Source organism: Gossypium arboreum, chromosome 11 (assembly GCF_025698485.1).
Source record: "Gossypium arboreum isolate Shixiya-1 chromosome 11, ASM2569848v2, whole genome shotgun sequence".
Lineage (NCBI taxonomy): Eukaryota > Viridiplantae > Streptophyta > Magnoliopsida > Malvales > Malvaceae > Gossypium > Gossypium arboreum.
Genome location: NC_069080.1, coordinates 132484443 through 132502953, shown reverse-complemented (window position 1 = coordinate 132502953; position 18511 = coordinate 132484443). Strand labels below are relative to the sequence as shown.

Genomic DNA, 18511 nt, shown 5'->3' with positions numbered 1-18511 from the left:
TAGATTTTTCAATTACATCATTATTTAACTATTAACTTTTATCTATTTCCAATTTTGCCCTTGTTCACATTGTTTTCTTGCTTATTTCATACCCAAACCGTCCAGCCATTAACCTTTGGGTCTAATTGCTCTTTAAATCCATCTTTTTAAATACTTAAGCTATTTACTCACAATTTAACAAATTTTGTGCTATTTTCAATTTAGTCCTTTTTAATTAATTAGCCATCCAAACGTTAAAATTTTCTAACTGAAACTTTAATACTAACTCAATGACACTCCATAAATATTTATAAAAATATTTATAGCTCGATTTTCAACTTTGAGGTCTCGATACCTCATTTTTGACCCGTTTGACCTAATAAATTCTTTTAATTCACTAATTTCACCATTTCACAAATTCTTCTAAATTCTTACTTGACTCATAAATATTAAATTACTATCTTGTTCAATCTTATTTGTCGAATTTAGTGATCTCAAATCACCATTTCCGACACCACTGAAAATTAGGCCGTTACACACATCAAGTCTAATTATTATTTGGAATCTTCTTCTTTTTTATATTATTGAATATAAAACTATAATTTGATATGTTCAATTAAGTTTTCAGAAAAAACGCCCCTAAAAAAAATCAAATGATTTTCTTGGAATAATAATAATAATAATATGTTAAATTTATAACGTATCTATAATATATATAAAGCATGAGTTTAAAATTTTTGAACTGATAAAATATTTTTTTGTGAGTTATATTATTAAATTAAAATTAGAGTAATAATTTATTAATATTATCATGTTGATAATAGTAAAAGTAATATTAATTAATATAATAGTATATTAATGTGAAATTAATTAATTTGGTCATATATCTTTAAAAATTCTACTTAAAAATAATGTAATATATTATTAATTAATAAAATTATAAATCTATAAAATAATTGAATAAGTTAAAAATAATTAAAAACTAAGTTTTAATTAAATAAATATAATATATATTATTTTATTTTAAATATGATAATTAATGATGTTAAAATCATTTTTATAATTAATAAAAATTAAATGTGTGAGATTAGCAAAAATATATAAAAAAGATAATATCTAACTTATAATGTATGAAATTATTTATTAATGTTCTCGTTGTTAATTTAATAATTATTATCATTTAATTAGATTTTGAATCAATATTAATTTAAATTTATTATTTTAGATTAATTCTCACTTAATTAGTATTATAGTTATATACAAATTTAAGTTAATATTTACCACTGCATTTTCGTTCAAAATAAACAAAATAAAATCTAAAAATTATTGGAATTACCATGAGTTATCTCCCACTTTTTTTTTCATTACTTCTAAAATATTATTTTATTCTCTCATTTATTTTTAAAAATAATAGACTTTTATTATAAATTAGACCAAATTTTATTCAATTAAAAAATATATTTGTAATAATTATAAAAATATATTATTTAAAAAAGTAAACACATAAAATAACGTGCAACACATATGACATGGGATTAGTATATATAAAAGCAAGGTTTAAAAAAATATTGATGAGAATATCCTTTATTTTTCATCATATTACTAAATTCACATTTAAAAATAAAAAAATAGAAGTAAAATAAAAGTTATGATAATTATGCATTAAAAATAATTACAATTTATTCAATTTGAAGTTGTGAGAAATACACATTTAAAAATAATTATAATTTAATTTACAATTAATGGTTTAAAATGTTATGCTAATTTGAAAGTAAAGGTATTAATTGAATTGAAATTTAAGCATAAAATATAGGAAAAGTTAAATGTAATTATAGTAAAAAAATAGTGAATATATTTTAAGCCTCTTAATTATCACTTAATTAATATTAAAATAAAATTTGATTAAATATTAAAAGCGTGTAAAATCACATATAAAGCATGTGGCATTAGAAGCTAGTAATAATCAAAAGCATTTTTTTTGGCTATGAAAACAAAACCTATTAAAATGCTAAAATATATTTTTAGATGCTATTTGAACGAAAATGTATCGCTAATACATTTATTTATAGTATTAAATATTATTTTTAATTAATATATAATTATAAATTGTAACATTAATCAAATGATAATTAATCAAAAACAATAAACGTATTTTAATATGAATTTAAAGTTTAATAAAGTGATAATAACTGTAACACTAATAATGAAAATATTATTATTCTATATTTATAATTTGTTATCGAAAATGAATGTAAAACCTATATATTTGTTTTATATTAAATATTATGGTAGAAATATTATTAATAAAATATTATATTTATTATTTTTATTTTATATTAAATTTATTGATTTTATAGATAAAAATATAACTAACGCAAAATAATAATTTTAATGAACTTTTTTTATGTTAGTCTTTTAAATAGATAAATAGTTTATCTAATTAAATTTTCTTTTAACACAAAATGCTATGGGAAAGGATTGTATGAAATAGTGACACCACATCATCGGTATATCTTTTCTAATAGTTTAAATGCCACAATAACATTTTCATCCTGAAAAAAATTAAATCCAAATGAAAATCCTTTAATTCAGAATGAAATTACTGATGTGACATTAAACTATTGAAAAATGATAATATCACTGTCTCATACAATCCTTTTTCCCATAAACTATATATATAAACAGAACTCGAATCTAACTGGCATAAATATAATTAACAAATATCAATGTTGTATTGAGATATATAGAGAGAGAAAGAGATGGTTCAATATAAAGCTCGTATTAGAACAATATACATGAACATAATTTGTATGTTTATTTATTATACAAGTTTATATTGGTATTATTGAAAAAAGAGATTGATCTTTATCCTTTTACATCTTTAATAAAATCACGGTACCACTTTGCAGAATCCTTAGGTGAGCGAATGAAAGTTTTGAAGTCAACATGATAAAGTCCATATCTGACTGTGTAACCTTCACCCCATTCGAAAGAATCAACTAAACTATAATAGAAATATCCTTTGACATTCACACCATTTTTTATTGCAATTTCGAGTTGACGCAAATGTTTTTGAACAAATTCAATTCTGATGCGATCCGTTTGTGACTCGGAGAATGGCAAGCTGATGTTGCTTTTTTCCGTATAACCATTCTCAGTAATATAAATCGCAAGGTTTTTGCTGTAGTTTTCTCGAATAAACTCCAAAAGTTTATAAAGCCCTTCAGGATAAACGTAAATAAACATACTCCCTCCTGCATTTGGACCGATAAGGACTCCATCTTTGTCAATCGAGACATTCACATTTGGATCTACCAAGTAGCTAACTGGTTCATTTGGATTAGGTGGAATGTTTTTAGCATATCTTGAAGTATAATAATTGATTCCAATGAAATCAAAAGATCCTTTAACAAGCTTCTTTTGTTCTGCAGTGAAAACAGGTAGCCTGTCTTTAACCAAACTTCTCATGGTTTCTGGGTATTCTCCATGCGTTAATGGTTCCATATACCATCCCAACTCAAAATCCATGGCTCTTTTTGCCGCCTCTATATCAAGGGATGTGTTTGTATATGGCTCACAGTAATGAGAATTAAGGGTTATTCCAATTTGTCCTCCTTGTGTTTCCTGGTACTTTTTTTTGTAAAGATCAGCAGCTGTTGCATGGGTAAGCAGAAGGTTATGGGAAGCAATGTAAGGTTCAGTACCTGAATTACCATTGACACACATTTTCCTGTCTGAACATCTAACTGGTGGGGCCACTCCCATGGCATACCCCATTTTAGCCATAATTAGTGGCTCATTAATTGTAATCCAATATTTAACTCGATCTCCGAATGTTTTAAAACAAATTTCAGCATAGTCCTTGAAATCATTCACAATTCTATTACTTAAGAAGCTTTCATACTTCTTTTCAAGGGCTTCCGGCGGATCAAAGTGCAGAAGTGTCACAACAGGCTTGATGTCATTTTTAATCAACTCATCGATGAAACTGTTGTAATGATCGATACCCTCTTGATTTATTCCACCACTCAAAGTTCCATCAGGCAAAATCCTTGTCCAAGCTATGGAAAATCTATAGGAATTAACGCCGAGGTCTTTCAAAATCGATACATCTTCCTTGTAGCGGTTATATGAATCAGCAGCTACATCCAAGTTGCTTTTGTCTATTATTCTGTCCGGGTATTCTCGAATAAATTGGTCCCAAACACTTGGTCCTTTGCCTCCTAATTTAGCCGATCCTTCAGTCTGCGCAGCAGCAGTTGATGCTCCAAAAAGAAAATCATTTGGAAAATCTGACCTTTTAATGTTGGAAAGGGATTCTTGAGTTGATTCGCCATTGGAAGACAAGCAAGCAAGCAAAACAAAAACAGAGATCCTTACCAGACGCTGAGTTACAGAAATTGACAACATTCTTAAAAGTTGTAACCTTGCGGTTTCCGCAACACACAAAGTAAACAACAAAACAGAATTTTGTGCAAGGATACACGGAAGAATGGCATTTTATGAATGAGTACCCATCAAAACTATCTAACAGAAAACCTATTTTAAGTATAGTTCCTAAACCGTGAATGAGACAATATTTCCAATTATTTGTTTTAGTTAACTAATTGTAAATTGCTAACCAATTTATTCCAAAATAACCTGATTTACTATTTATATAAAAATTACTAATTAACTAACATAATAAAAACAAATTCAGCAAAATCTGAACATCATGTGGTGGCCTAATAGTTAAGGGTGTTTACCGCTTTAAGTGTGGCCAGGGGCAAAGTCAGAGAAAATTTTTAGGGGAGTAATGAAATTTAATTTTTTAATAGTCTATATCTTTATAATTTTTAAAGGATTAAATTAAATTTTTGTAATTTTAAGGGGCCCAAATTATAATTTTACTTTTATTAATTTAAAATTTTAAAATTTTCTAAATGATCAAAACAATAATTTTCCATTTTAAGGGGCCGGAGCCTCTATAGCCTCCTAAATTCGCCTCTGAGTATGGCTTGAGTTCTAATTGCGTTGATTGTTCAGGCTTTGTCCTATTATTATAATTAAAAAAAAAAAGCGAAATCTCTTTTAGAATTTGCCAACAATTTGTACCAAAATCATTAAACCAACTAAATTCATCCACTCTTCAAATTCAATCTAATTATGTAATCAAATGTTTTCTTTCTTTTCCTTTTTTTTTAATTTAAAAGGCTTAATTAATGATTTGGTCCTTCAAATATACTTAAAATTTCACTTTCGTACTTAATTTTTTTATCCCAATTAAATATTTGAAGTATCCAAATATTATATAGTTTAGTCCAAAATTTAACTACATTTAAAAAAAAAACCTTATCGGATTAAATTATGTCATTAATTTTAGAAATAAAAAAACTTTTAATTCGAAATTCTATTCTTGAATAGCCCTGATAAATCGGGATCATCCCATTTTCTCATTCTGACCCTTTTCGCCCTTTAATAGTTAGAAAATGAATCGAAAGAATTAAAGGCCGCCGTACAAATTCCAAAAATCATAATTGAGAATTTATATTTTAATTCACCTTGTGGTATCCTACTCCCACAAGCTCTTAATATTTACATTTTATTAATTTAATTTTTATTTTTAATTCAATTTCACCATTAAATTTAAAAAAAAAATTCAAATTGTTTTAAACAAAAATATTAATAATAATATTATTTTTAACGATGTTGATGTTGCAACTTGCATAATAATTCACGTATAATTCACGTTGAAGTTACATTATTTGTCTTAACAAAATATTAATAATAATATTATTTTTAACGATGTTGATGTTGTAACTCGCATGACAATCCACTTATAATTTATGTTGACATTACAATATTTGTCTTACACGTCATTTTGAGAAATGTGCCCATATTGTAATAAAATGTAATTGTTTTCTATATATTTGAGCGATAAATAAATAAATAAAGTTAACTTCATATTTTACTATTATGTTTTTTGTGTTTCTTTCCTTCATGTTTTACATGTATAGCAAAATTGTAACAAATAAATATTAGCTCATTAATTGTCTAAGTTCAAACTGATGATAAATAGCACTGTAAGAATATTTACATTGCAAGAAAAATAACTTATTTCAGTAGATTATCTAAACAAATCAGTAATCCCATAAAAAAATAAAAATAAGTATTTTATTCAAATATTCAAAAGGATTATGTTGTCTACAATTTCGATTTGGGAGATGGTTAGTTTTGGCTATCGGAGCAGTTAACTCCACAGATAGAGACTAGATGAATTAATTGAAAAATGATATATTTGACTGGATCCAAAATAAATTAATTCTAAATCCGTTCGTAAATTAATATATTTGTGACGTCAATTGTGTGATTTACCTAAATCCTGAATCAGTTACTAACCATGCGTATGTAACTCAAATGTTTTGATATAAGTAAAGGCTTATACTCTAAAAATGATCTAGCAATAGACGGTATGTTAAGTACATGACTTGTATATAACATGGATTTACTAGCAATAATAGAATTCATAACTCGATTAAAGAGTTAACGATACCCTTTCGTTGGCATTATGTGGATTAATAAAATATGAAACTTGGTTACGAGTTACTTTTTCTCAAACAAGCAATTTATCATAGTCATTTTTTAACAATAATATTATTAATCATTAAGAAGACACAATAATGACAACGAGATAAATAGGATTGTATTAATTGAATGAATTTAACACAAATAAATTAAGGATATCATATAAGAGTAACACATACATGACAAAGTCATCGGATAAAATAGTTAGATGAATTGTTTTCGTAAAGAGTATACAATAAGGAGTTTTTAATCATGATACTTATTGTGGACTGATTCCATGGTTAAGTAAATTGTGAATTATCGGATAATACTTCTGGACATAATCAAAATTACTAGAGCCTAATTATATATGTCTAATTGGTCCCACGGCTAGCTTAACAATAACTCGATTGGACTGCATTTGAATTAGCAGAAAATTTTACGGCTTTGAAAATAATTTAATAGAGTCGATTTATTCAATATGAAATTAAATTGAAGGTGTTGATGATTATTCAACTAGAGAAATTGATTAAAGAATTTTGTTGAAAATTTAATTTTGAAAAATTTTAATAATTTTTGAGAAAATTAAATTTGATTAAGTTAATCAATTTGATTAAAATAAATATTATATTTTTAGAAATTAATTTCAAGTCAGAGAATTGGCTAAATCAGTAATTGGACTTGAGATCGAAATTGGGCCCAAGAACCCAAAATATAAATTAAGACCCAAAACTGGAGCCTAATATGTGACATCAAGTCGACAGTCCAACCGGTGGCTGGATCGAACCGGTTGGGTTATCACTATGCTCGAATCGAGGGCGGCAATGACCAAATCGGTTCAGGGTGCTATGAAGGTGTCACAGCTGTGGTGACACCATCGGACATAGTGGCTATAATGATGACATTTCAGTAGCCGACGGATGGTCGGCGACGGTAGTTCTTCTGTGGTTGAGCAGTGAAAGAATTACACTTCGACTGATACTCTAGCAGATAATTTGATTTTAAATTAAATATTCCAAACATAATATTATTTTAATAGTTTTAATATTAAATTTAATATTTATGTTATAGATAAGTATTCTATTAATTTAATATATTTAATGTTAAATTTAATATGATATTTATTTATATTAATTTAATATTAAAATGATTAAGTTTAATAATAATTGAATTTTATAAACTCTCCCCATATAAATAGGTTTAGATCAAGAGAAAGTTATAGAGAGAAAATCTGATTCGATAAACGTGAGCAACTTGAGGATAGTGAAAAATATTACTCGATCGAAAACATTTATTCTGACGAATAAAAAAGGTACAATTTTGATTAAGTGTTTTTATTTTAAACTTATATTTACTGTATTTATTATAAAAATAATTAAATTCTTTTTAGAAAATTGATCATTAATTTCGACTCTTCACGAAAAAAAAAAAACTAACAAAATCTACAATTTAGATTGACAAAAATTAGACATTAAAAGCTTAATTTCTCATTATATCTACCCTATTTAATTACCGGTCTATCACGGTTATTTTCAATTTATTGAAATTAATCGCATTGTTTATCAAAATGAATCGTCAATTTGAACAGCCAGGATCGTCCCATTGGAAATGGGCCACTCTGCACTTCAAACAAATAAATTAAAATAAACAAAAATATACTTAAAAATTCTATAATTCTTTTTTAAGGAGCGCTTCCACCGCCACCGCCGCCTCTTCCTAGGGTTTTCGGCGGCCTCTCTCCGCTACCAACACAGTAAACCTCCCTCTCTTATCCACCTCAATATTCAGGTTATTTACCTTCATGCCCCTCTCTTACCCCTTATTTCCATTTACTTCCATTTATCGTTTCTCAAAATCAAAATTTTTGCCCTCCATCTCACTTTTTATTTACGTTTTTGACACTGTAGCTTAGCTATTTTCACTTCACGTTCTTTCATCTTCGATCAACCAGGGTTTTGCTTTGTTTTTTTTTTTTTCTTTCATTTACTTATTAATATTTTTTTTATTTTTAGTTTTCAATTTCTGAATGGCTAAATCTTCGAATCCGGAAGGGAAGCCCGGTGTGCGAATCGTGGTGGCCGGAGACCGAGGCACTGGAAAGTCGAGCTTGATTGTAACAGCAGCCGCCGAGACTTTCCCGACAAATGTGCTTCGGTTGTTGCCGCCAACAAGGTTGCCGGAAGATTTCTACCCCGACCGTGTCCCCATCACCATCATTGATACCTCCGCTAAGTATATTTCTATTAATTATTCTCTACATTACTTGCTTTTTTCATTTTTGTTAATATTTGACGCAATTCTAGTGTTATTTGGAGCTGTAATTGTATTTTTTAAAATGAATTTATAGTGAGAGAATTGTATATTTTGTGTAACAGCTTTAGCTTGGACTTAGTTTAGCGCATTAAAGAAGCAGAATGTGATAAGATAAAAATCTTGTTTGCTTTGATTATGGCCATGTTTGCAGTAATTGTAGCATTTTAAATGAATTTGTAGTGAGAGAGGTGTTAAATTTTGCTTTAGCTTCGACTTAGTTTAGGCGTAGCATTATAAAAACGCAGAATGTGGTAAGATAAGTTCTTGTTTTCTTTGATTATGGTCATGTTTTGTCTTAAGTTTATTTATTTATTTATTGTTTTTCCTTTCTAGTCCGGAGGATAGAGGTAAACTAGCAGAAGAACTGAAGCGAGCTGATGCACTAGTGCTTACTTATGCGTGTGATCAACCTGAAACCCTTAACAGATTGAGTACTTACTGGCTTCCAGAACTTCGGCAATTAGAGGTTTTTATCTTAATTTGCTTTTGTTCTTGTGTATTTGTGCTAGTTTGTTCTTTTGATAGAAAACATGTTAAGGTGAAGTAAGTTGTCAATATCTTTTTAACAGTGTTGGGCCTGCTATTAATTCTACTTCATGTGCCTGTGTAGGACCCATAGCAAACTCTAGAAGGCTGATGGTTATGAGGAAAGTGACCTTATGGATATAGGGAAAAATCACAAAATATCATCATGTCGTTACTTTTTCATATTTATAGCATTTGAACCAGTTTCAAAGGAATTTAAATATGCTTTCAGGAGGCCAGTTGGCTCAGTCAGGATTTTACTATACTTAATAGCACATTATCTTTTCTTACTACACCTTGTAGATCACATGGATATTTTTTTTCTTTCATGAATCTACTTTTGATGAGACTGAAGTAAATTTCTGTTGATTAGGTGAAAGTGCCTGTTATAGTAGTTGGCTGTAAGCTGGATTTAAGAGATGATCAGCAGCAAGTGAGCTTGGAACAGGTGATGTCACCGATAATGCAACAGTTTCGGGAGATTGAAACTTGTATCGAGTGTTCAGCATATAAACACATTCAGGTATGGATATATGTCTTTTGTTTCTTTTGGAGGTTAATTTGAAATTCTGGTGCTATATAATGCTGATAAAATGTAGACTAGTTTTAGCACCAATTCCTGGTTTTCGCTTCTTGAGTGAATTGTTGTCAGATTTGCACACATCAATACTATCAGAGATTGAACTTTTAAAGTATTTCCTTTTTTGGTAGATCCCTGAGGTTTTCTACTATGCACAAAAGGCAGTGCTTCATCCAACAGGCCCATTATTTGATCAGGAATCACAAACTTTGAAGCCACGATGTGTGAGAGCCTTGAAGCGAATTTTTATTCTCTGTGATCATGACAGGGATGGTGCTCTTAGTGATGCTGAACTCAATGATTTTCAGGTTCCTCATTTGTTCCTTGACTTATTTTTGTCTTTTATTTTTAAGGTGGTTAGGACCTGTTTGGGTAATGGCTTCAGTGTTTATGAATAATGATTGTCCTGACCAGCTTTGACATTACCCAAACACTGCTTGATGTGTTGAATGCTTAAAATTTTAAGCTCAAAACAAAATATTTTCTCAATGATAACTTAAGCTATCTTGTACTTAAACATCTAAAAAAATCCGATAATTTGTTGTAAAATAGGTCAAATGCTTCAATGCTCCATTACAACCTTCGGAAATAGTTGGTGTGAAAAGGGTTGTGCAAGATAAGATGGTTGAAGGAGTCAATGAGCGCGGTCTTACATTGACCGGTTTCCTATTTCTTCACGCACTATTCATAGAAAAAGGCCGCCTTGAGACTACATGGACTGTCCTGAGGAAATTTGGATATAACAATGACATCAAACTTTCAGATGATCTAATTCCACATTCTTCAGTTAAACGAGCTCCTGATCAGGTAATGCTTCATAGTAAACATTATTTTTATATGAAAAACTGAAGTAAGCATTTATAACTGTTATTCCTTTGGTTCTTGTGTTTCCAACTAGAATTGACTGACACATTGTTTTTGCTTACAATATTGTACATACGAGAATTGGTAATAATTCGATGTGCTGTAGAGTGAAATTTTTACTATGACTGGATATAACCATTTAATAATCATATATTTGATTACCACTGGAATGCCTCGCTGTATTTAAGATGAGCAGTGCCTAATTGGTTGATATTAGATCAATTTTTGTCTTATTTCAAATATAATGTACTATGTTTGTTATCATATACACTTTACTGTGCCATTTTTTAAACTTGACATTATTATTCTTTGCTCTTCTCTTTTTTAATTTGTGTAGAGTGTGGAGCTGACAAATGAAGCTATTGAATATCTGAGGGGCATCTATGAATTGTTTGACGGTGACTTAGTATGTCTCAGTCTTTTCTCACATTTATTTTAGTGTGATGTACCTTGCCTTTGACATTGTCCGGTCTACAAATATTAATGCCCTAACAACTTGAATATTGTTCTTTTTCAGGACAATAACCTTCGTCCAGTTGAAGTGGAGGATGTTTTCTCAACTGCTCCCGACAGGTATTATGGTTCCCAATTTGAAGTAACATTAGTTCATTTTCTTTTTATTAAATTGCAATATGTGCCCTATTGAGAAGGGAATTTAAGGGCAGGGATGTCTTTTCCGTCCCAACTTTATCCCTTTTTTATTTTCTTTTACTTTGAGTGTGGGTGAGCATACCAATTTGGTCTGTCAAAAAAAGTAGGATAACAAGCTATTGCTGACTAAATAGAAAGTAAAGAAGTTGCTTAAATGAGGGGATTTTATTTTAGAAAAACAAGTGTTTATAACCATGTATTTTGCACATATAGATAATCTTTATTATTATAAGTTGCCAACAGGACGCTGTTGTGGATAATGCTTGACATTTTTTCTGTTTAACTTCAGCCCTTGGAATGATGTACCGTACAAGGATGCTGCAGAAAAAACTGCACTGGGAGGGCTACCACTTGATGCATTTCTGTCAGAGGTATTCATGGTTTCCTAACTTCTTGAAATGGGAATATCATACTTCATGCAGTCTCATAAGAATTAATTCATTGTTGACTATGCTATGTCTGAGGAAACTCTAATGCCTCTTATCTTATGAAAACTTTGACTTGTTCTTGTTTTGAGTTTTGCAGTCCAACCATTAATTCATTATGGAAATAATGAATAGCAACCCTATGAGCATTTGTGGCTGCTTATGAAAATGTTGTACTGTGGTTTTTATTTCATTTGGGTGGATTGGCTTTTGGGGTTGATCATTACTTCATATATTGGCTATTATATATGTCAGCCTGTGCTTGTAATTTATTATTTTATGTTGTGTGCTGCAGTGGGCCCTTATGACACTCCTAGACCCAACTCGTAGTTTGGAGAACTTGATATACATAGGATATCCTGGTGATCCTTCATCTGCTATCCGTGTGACTAAGAGAAGGCGCCTAGATCGAAAGAAGCAACAATCAGAAAGAAATGTTTTCCAGTGCTTTGTTTTCGGTCCAGCTAAATCTGGGAAATCTGTGTTAATAAATTCTTTCCTTGGCAGGTATTCATTAGAACTTGTTTCCTATTAACTATATCTCTTTTCCCCAAATTGAAAAACTTCGTTCACTGTAATGTAGGCCCTATTCTGATATGTATTCTCCAACTGTTGATGACCGATATGCTGTGAATGTTGTGGAACTGCCTGGGGTAAGTTCCATTGAACTATGTGCCATGTTTTGGGATTGTATGTTGAAAGCGGCCCCCTAACTCAAAACACAGGGATTTTTTTTATGTCTTTCCAGAGGATTGGGGACTTAAGCTGAAGTAACTTGAACTTTAGCATATATTCATTTCTTGCTCTTCTAGATTCTATACCATAAAGCATGTTTTCACGGGTATACTAGAAAAATGTTTCATAAGGTTCAGATGAAACAATTTCTTTGAGATGGTAACCTATTAGAACCCACATGTTCCTTGCAGTATCAAAGCAATCCCTCCTGGAACTTTCGCTTATAAATGCTTATTGTTTCCTTGGCATATCCTTCTGGGCATTTAGTTAGCATAGCAATTACTGAGTTATATATAGCTAGGTTGATAAAATTTTGAGCCTTGGTTAACTTTATTGTTGCTTTGATGTGTTGATGTTTCAGCTCTTGTGCCAAGTGTAATTTTCTTGTTCATTTGTAGGGCATAAAGAAAACTCTAGTCTTGCGAGAAATCCCTGAAGATGGAGTTGCAAAACTACTGTCTAGTAAAGATTCTTTGGCTGTCTGTGACATAGCAGTATTTGTTCATGACAGGTAAATCACAGGCATGCTTAATTCAAACTAGGGTTTCAAATCTAGAAGTATCTGCTATTATAAGTTAAAAGATTTCAGTATTTGATCCTAATTACGCAAAAGGTTGTTCTCGCATGGGTTTGAAGTGTACTCTTTTTTTGTTAAGTAAAGGTAGTTAAACTTTTTTTGTTCCATGTTTGAATTTTTATAAAAATTCATTTAGATGCATATCCACATGTATTTGTTCCTTTTGCTGAGTGCTATGTCATGATTGTCTGGCCTTTTTCAGTTCTGATGAGTCTTCATGGAAGAGAGCAACTGAATTGCTCGTGGATGTTGCCGGTCATGGTGAAGACACTGGTTATGAGGTGCCTTGCCTCATTGTTGCTGCTAAGGATGATCTGGATCCATTTCCGACCGCAATACAGGATTCTACCAGGGTATTTTGCATTCATTTTTTTTTCTTTTTTTGGTCTAAATAATTTAAAGTTCTTACATGGTTAAGTGAATAAGTAGAATGTCTTAGAAGACTCATAAAATTCTAAATTTTGTGTTCATTTCATTTAGACCCAGCAATATTAGACTTGAGACTGAAAAAATAACTAAAACATTAATGATACTAATATAAAAATGCCTCAAAATGAATTATTAACGTGTCAAAGTTAAACAAAGATAAATTAACTTAAACACAATTTTTGACATAGCAAAATGTACGAACACAATACAGATACACAGATTTCAGGTCTAATGTCATTGAAGAGGTGCAACATGTGTTTATGTCACTGTTTGCCTCACCGTATAGGGTAATTGCAGGGGAAGTCCTTTGCAGTTTCATCTTGAAGAACAGGACTGAATGCATATCGTTGCAAATTTTGCTTTTGCAGGTTAGCCAGGATATGGGAATAGAGGCACCTATACCTATCAGCTCAAAATTGAGTGATTTCAATAACATATTCCGAAGGATAGTAAATGCTGCTGAGCATCCTCATTTGAGCATTCCTGAAACTGAGGCTGGCAGAAGTCGGAAGCAGTACCATCGGCTTATAAACCGATCTCTCATGTTTGTTTCAGGTACTCTGATAGTCTGGCATCCCACAACTGTTTCATTCTTGATGCACTCAGAGCTTCGGGTTCTTGAAACATGGTTTGCCATGGTTAGATTTTGTTATGAGTAGCTGCTGTACACATCATTTTTTGCGATACCCTTGTCTGAAAGTCTAATGTCCAATGCATATTTGGACATGGATAGAGGATAAGACCCTCCGAAAGATATAAAAAAACTTTTAAAAAGAGATTTGTGCCAAACACATACCCGTATCTAACTCTCACTCCACATCCAAGTAACATAAGTCGGGGGCAAGTACTAATGTACCTCTCCTTTTGTGTTTTGAACTTGGGTATGGTGTGCACTTTAAATCCTTGACAATATCTAGTTAGGGTTCTGTTTAAGCCTTACGCAGGATGTTCAGACACATCAGCTTACTGCTCCTTGGCCGTGCTTTTCTTGGAGGATTAATGTGCAAGCTTTTGGAAAATCGGAGACAACACTCCTTTTATTGCTTCAAAGTTGCTTTGACATGAATGTCACTGCTTGTTCTTTTTTTTTTTTTAATCTGTTTCTTCCCTCTGACTTGCCTTTTTTTTTTAACTTCTCTCTTTATATTTTATCTCAATAGTCACATTCATGATGCTGAATTGTTAATCATTTTCAATGCCGTGTGTTGCTTTTTACAGTTGGAGCTGCTGTAGCCATTGTCGGATTGGCAGCTTATCGTGTATATGCTGCAAGGAAGAATGCCTCCAATTAAGGATGAAGATTCTCCTATCTCTTACACACTAAACATGGTAATTTCATCTTCTTAGAAACATCTATTCCTTGCTTTTATCAAATTTCCACTCCCTCATTACCGTTCATATAAGAAATCCTTATACGGAGAAAAAAAAACCTGCAAAAAATCTACTGTCGTATTAATGGTGGAAGAGTTTGATGTGTAGAAATATTAGGAGGAAAAAAGGAAAATGTTGAACTGAATTGTGTAATGAAAAAATTTTGCTAGATTTTTAGCCATTTTGTTACAATGTTCATTGCTTGGTTATGTTTTTTTTCTTGAAATATTGATGTTTTGTCATATTTTCGGACATGAGATAGTGATCTCTTCAAGGACCCTCCGAAGAACATACTTGTTTTCGAACAACTTCCGTGTTAAAACTACAATAAAACCAAAGTATTCAATATTGGACCGATGGTTGAATTGGTCAAATCATCGGTTTTCGGTTCAATCAGTTCAATTGAATAAATTACTAAAAAAATATATTTAATAAATAGAGACAATTGGTTTAACCGATTCAGCAGTCGGTTTGATGGTTCATTGATCAATTGGTCTGATTCCTTATTTTGAACTGGTATCTTGACCGGTTCCTGGTCCAATTGTTCTTGACCAGCTGGTCCAATCCAGTTATGAAAACAGAAGAAAACTGGCATAGGCATTTCTAGCCTAGTCTAATCTCTCTTTGAAGTTGTGCCTTGTTGATACTTCTTAGTTCCGTTTGTTTATGTTAATCATCTCAAAGAGGGGATTTCAGTAACTTGATTAGATAAATTGATCTAAATAAGTTTATTTGGTCGGTTTGTAAATTTTTGTTTTTTTTTTTAAATCAATGGATAAACTTACGCCTAATTTTTTTTAACAATGGTTGTGTTTTCTAGAGAAAAATTGCATGTTTTTGTTATAATAATCATATCCGAATTATAGTACAAATACCTGATCTCATAAATTGATTCCATGGGCCAAAGCAAAGTAAAATCTATCCTAATATCAATGATCTCAAAATCGGTTGGATTATTACTTGAATGAATTTGATTGGTATAACTCGTTTAATTGAATAAATTATTAAAAATTTAAAAGATAATATTAAATGAAATAAAATAAAATAATTGAGAAAAAATTCTATTTCAAGTGGTAGGTAATTTTTATTTACTTATCATTTTCATACTTTTTATTAAATGCGAGTTATTTTTATTATAGATTATTAAATGTGCTTAAAATATTAAATTACTAAAATATTAATTTTAATTAATTTATTTTTTATCAAACAAGGTTTAAGTTTGCCAATAAGGTCTTAGCATTGTTAATAAACGCTAAAGCCATAAGACCCTAAGTACCTATGTTTGAGTCTCATTGTGCGCATTTGCAATGTGTAGGATGTGTGGCTCTCCAGTTAAAATGTTTATGGGTAGAGTTTGGCTTAAGTATGATATTTATTTTATATTTGTGCAAACTTGATCCAACTTGATTTTGTAATATTTACATTATAATATTTTATAGGGTAAACTATAAAAATAATAATTGTTATTTGCCTGAGATTATATAAATATTACGTTTTGGTTACTTACATTATTGTTTTGTTACGAAGTGGTCACTTTATCATTGACCTCTGTTATCTCCCTAATGGTGGTCCTATATGGTAGTCCAAATGAGTTTTAAATGCCAACTTGAATATTCTTTATGACAGTCCAAATTAAATTTATTTAATTAATAACTTATTTTCATCCCGACAGTTGGACATCTAAGTTGGCATTTAAAACCCATTAAGACTACCATGTAGGACTTTCGCTAGGGAGGTAACAGAGCTTAACGGTAGAGTGACCACTTCATAACAAAACAATAATGTAAGTGATCAAAACATAACATTTCAAATATAAGTAACTAAAATGTAATTTGAGGCAAACAAAAGTGACTATTTTTATAGTTTACCCTATTATACATTTCGTCTTTACTAGTTTCTAGTGTCACATGCCTTGCATGTGATTTTATGCATTAATATTTAATGAAAATTTTAAACCTTTTTAATTGTAAATAATTAACGAAAAATAATATTTCTTATTTGAATTGTTAAATATAAAATAAATTAACTTATCAATTTAAACATTATAATAAAAATTTTAAATCATAATTTAAGCCTTTTTAACATAGTCAACATACAATATAATTTTACTTTATGTAATTAATGCAAAGTAAGATTATTCAAAACAACAATTGATTAACATAATATTAATAAAATAACAATTAAGATGCTTAGAATTCTATTCAAGTATTAACTATATTTTATATCAATGAAATTAGCACAACATTTTTAAAATAAATTTAGCACAACTTCTTTTTCACATCAAATTTTAATTAATAATTATAATTTTAATTATCACAATTTTCTCTATATTTTATGCTTAGAGTTTCATTTAAGTAATAACCTATTTTAAAATTAGCACAATTTTTAACTAATAACTGTAAATTAAATTTAAATTATTTTAAATGTATAATTATTACAATTATTTTACTTCAATACTTTTTATCTTTAAATGTGATTTAGTAATATAAAAATAAAAAGTATTTTTGTCAATTAATAAATTTGTCTAAACTTGTGCTTTTATATATAGTATAAATATGTTATAAATTATATAATACATAAAATAACATAATATAATATATGATAAATATAGAAAACAGATTAGGCCAGGTTTGAGTCTTGGATGTATAAGTCTGAGCTCGACTCATATTTTAAACAGGCTTAACTTTTTTAAATACATTTTTCATGTCTAATATTTTTGCTCAAAACTTCTCAAAGTTTGAACAGGCCTTTGGACTTAGTCGAGTGACTCAATCTGTGAACAAGTCTAGTCTTTGGTCTCACCATGCACAATTATCATGTATGAATTTATAATTGTATTATATTTGTGGTTATATTGTATTTATACTTATAAATGCTCAAAAATATTTAGTGTAATTAAACACATTTATAAATAAATTAATCCAATTAATTTCATCTTGAGTAAGATAAATGTTTGTATATTCAACAAGTATGCTTAAATCATGTCGTGTTTAAAATTTTCATATATACAATTGTATAAAATTAAATTTCATACACTATATTACAAATTGAATTAATATATATAATTTTGAGATTTATCCCACTAATATATAAAATTTTAAATTAATAATTAAAATCTTTGATTTGATTTATAAAAAACCTTAATCAATGTATTAAACAAACTCTAATTTTTGCAATTGAGATCTTGGTATTATTGGTAAAGGTGAAAGTTATAAATTTTGAGTATCTAAGTTCGGGATTAATTATACTTAATCAAAATATATAAATTTTCGAGTTCTACCATAAGTTATTATCATGTGTGAGTTTTAGTTTAGTTAATTAATTCATGGTTTAGATTATTCCAATTCGAAGTGTATTTGTATTCTAATGGTAAACTTAAAAAAATAAACACTAATTTTCCGCGAAAAACCCTAATTTAACTTAATCGGGTTAAAATTACCCAAACCCAAACTTTTAAAAACCCGAGGCACACGCTCCTTATAAAAATACTATATATAAAATAGCCGTTAGAATATCCAA

The 18511-nt window shown here is 29.6% G+C and overlaps 2 protein-coding genes across 4 annotated transcripts; one reads left to right on the top strand and one right to left on the bottom strand.

The window, feature by feature from the left end:
- Positions 1-2635: 2635 nt before the first annotated feature.
- LOC108472058 (beta-glucosidase 13-like) lies at positions 2636-4574 on the bottom strand. Its single transcript, XM_017773577.2, has one exon. The coding sequence runs from the start codon at positions 4387-4389 to the stop codon at positions 2845-2847; it is 1545 nt and encodes a 514-aa protein (XP_017629066.1). The 5' UTR covers positions 4390-4574; the 3' UTR covers positions 2636-2844.
- Positions 4575-8051: 3477 nt separating this feature from the next.
- LOC108470386 (mitochondrial Rho GTPase 1) lies at positions 8052-15190 on the top strand. 3 transcript variants are annotated; one of them, XM_017771669.2, is made up of 15 exons: positions 8052-8310; positions 8535-8754; positions 9169-9301; positions 9734-9883; positions 10072-10248; positions 10493-10747; positions 11142-11210; positions 11322-11377; positions 11745-11826; positions 12176-12387; positions 12464-12533; positions 13014-13126; positions 13395-13545; positions 13990-14176; positions 14840-15190. In XM_017771669.2, exons 2-15 carry the CDS (start codon positions 8549-8551, stop codon positions 14911-14913), a joined length of 1935 nt encoding a protein of 644 aa, XP_017627158.1. In that variant the 5' UTR covers positions 8052-8310; positions 8535-8548; the 3' UTR covers positions 14914-15190. The 3 variants fall into 3 exon arrangements, with proteins under 3 accessions (XP_017627158.1, XP_052878323.1, XP_052878324.1); XM_053022363.1 differs by lacking the exon at positions 8052-8310 and having other exon boundaries at positions 8340-8754; XM_053022364.1 differs by lacking the exons at positions 8052-8310; positions 8535-8754 and having other exon boundaries at positions 9446-9883.
- The last annotated feature ends 3321 nt before the right edge of the window (positions 15191-18511 follow it).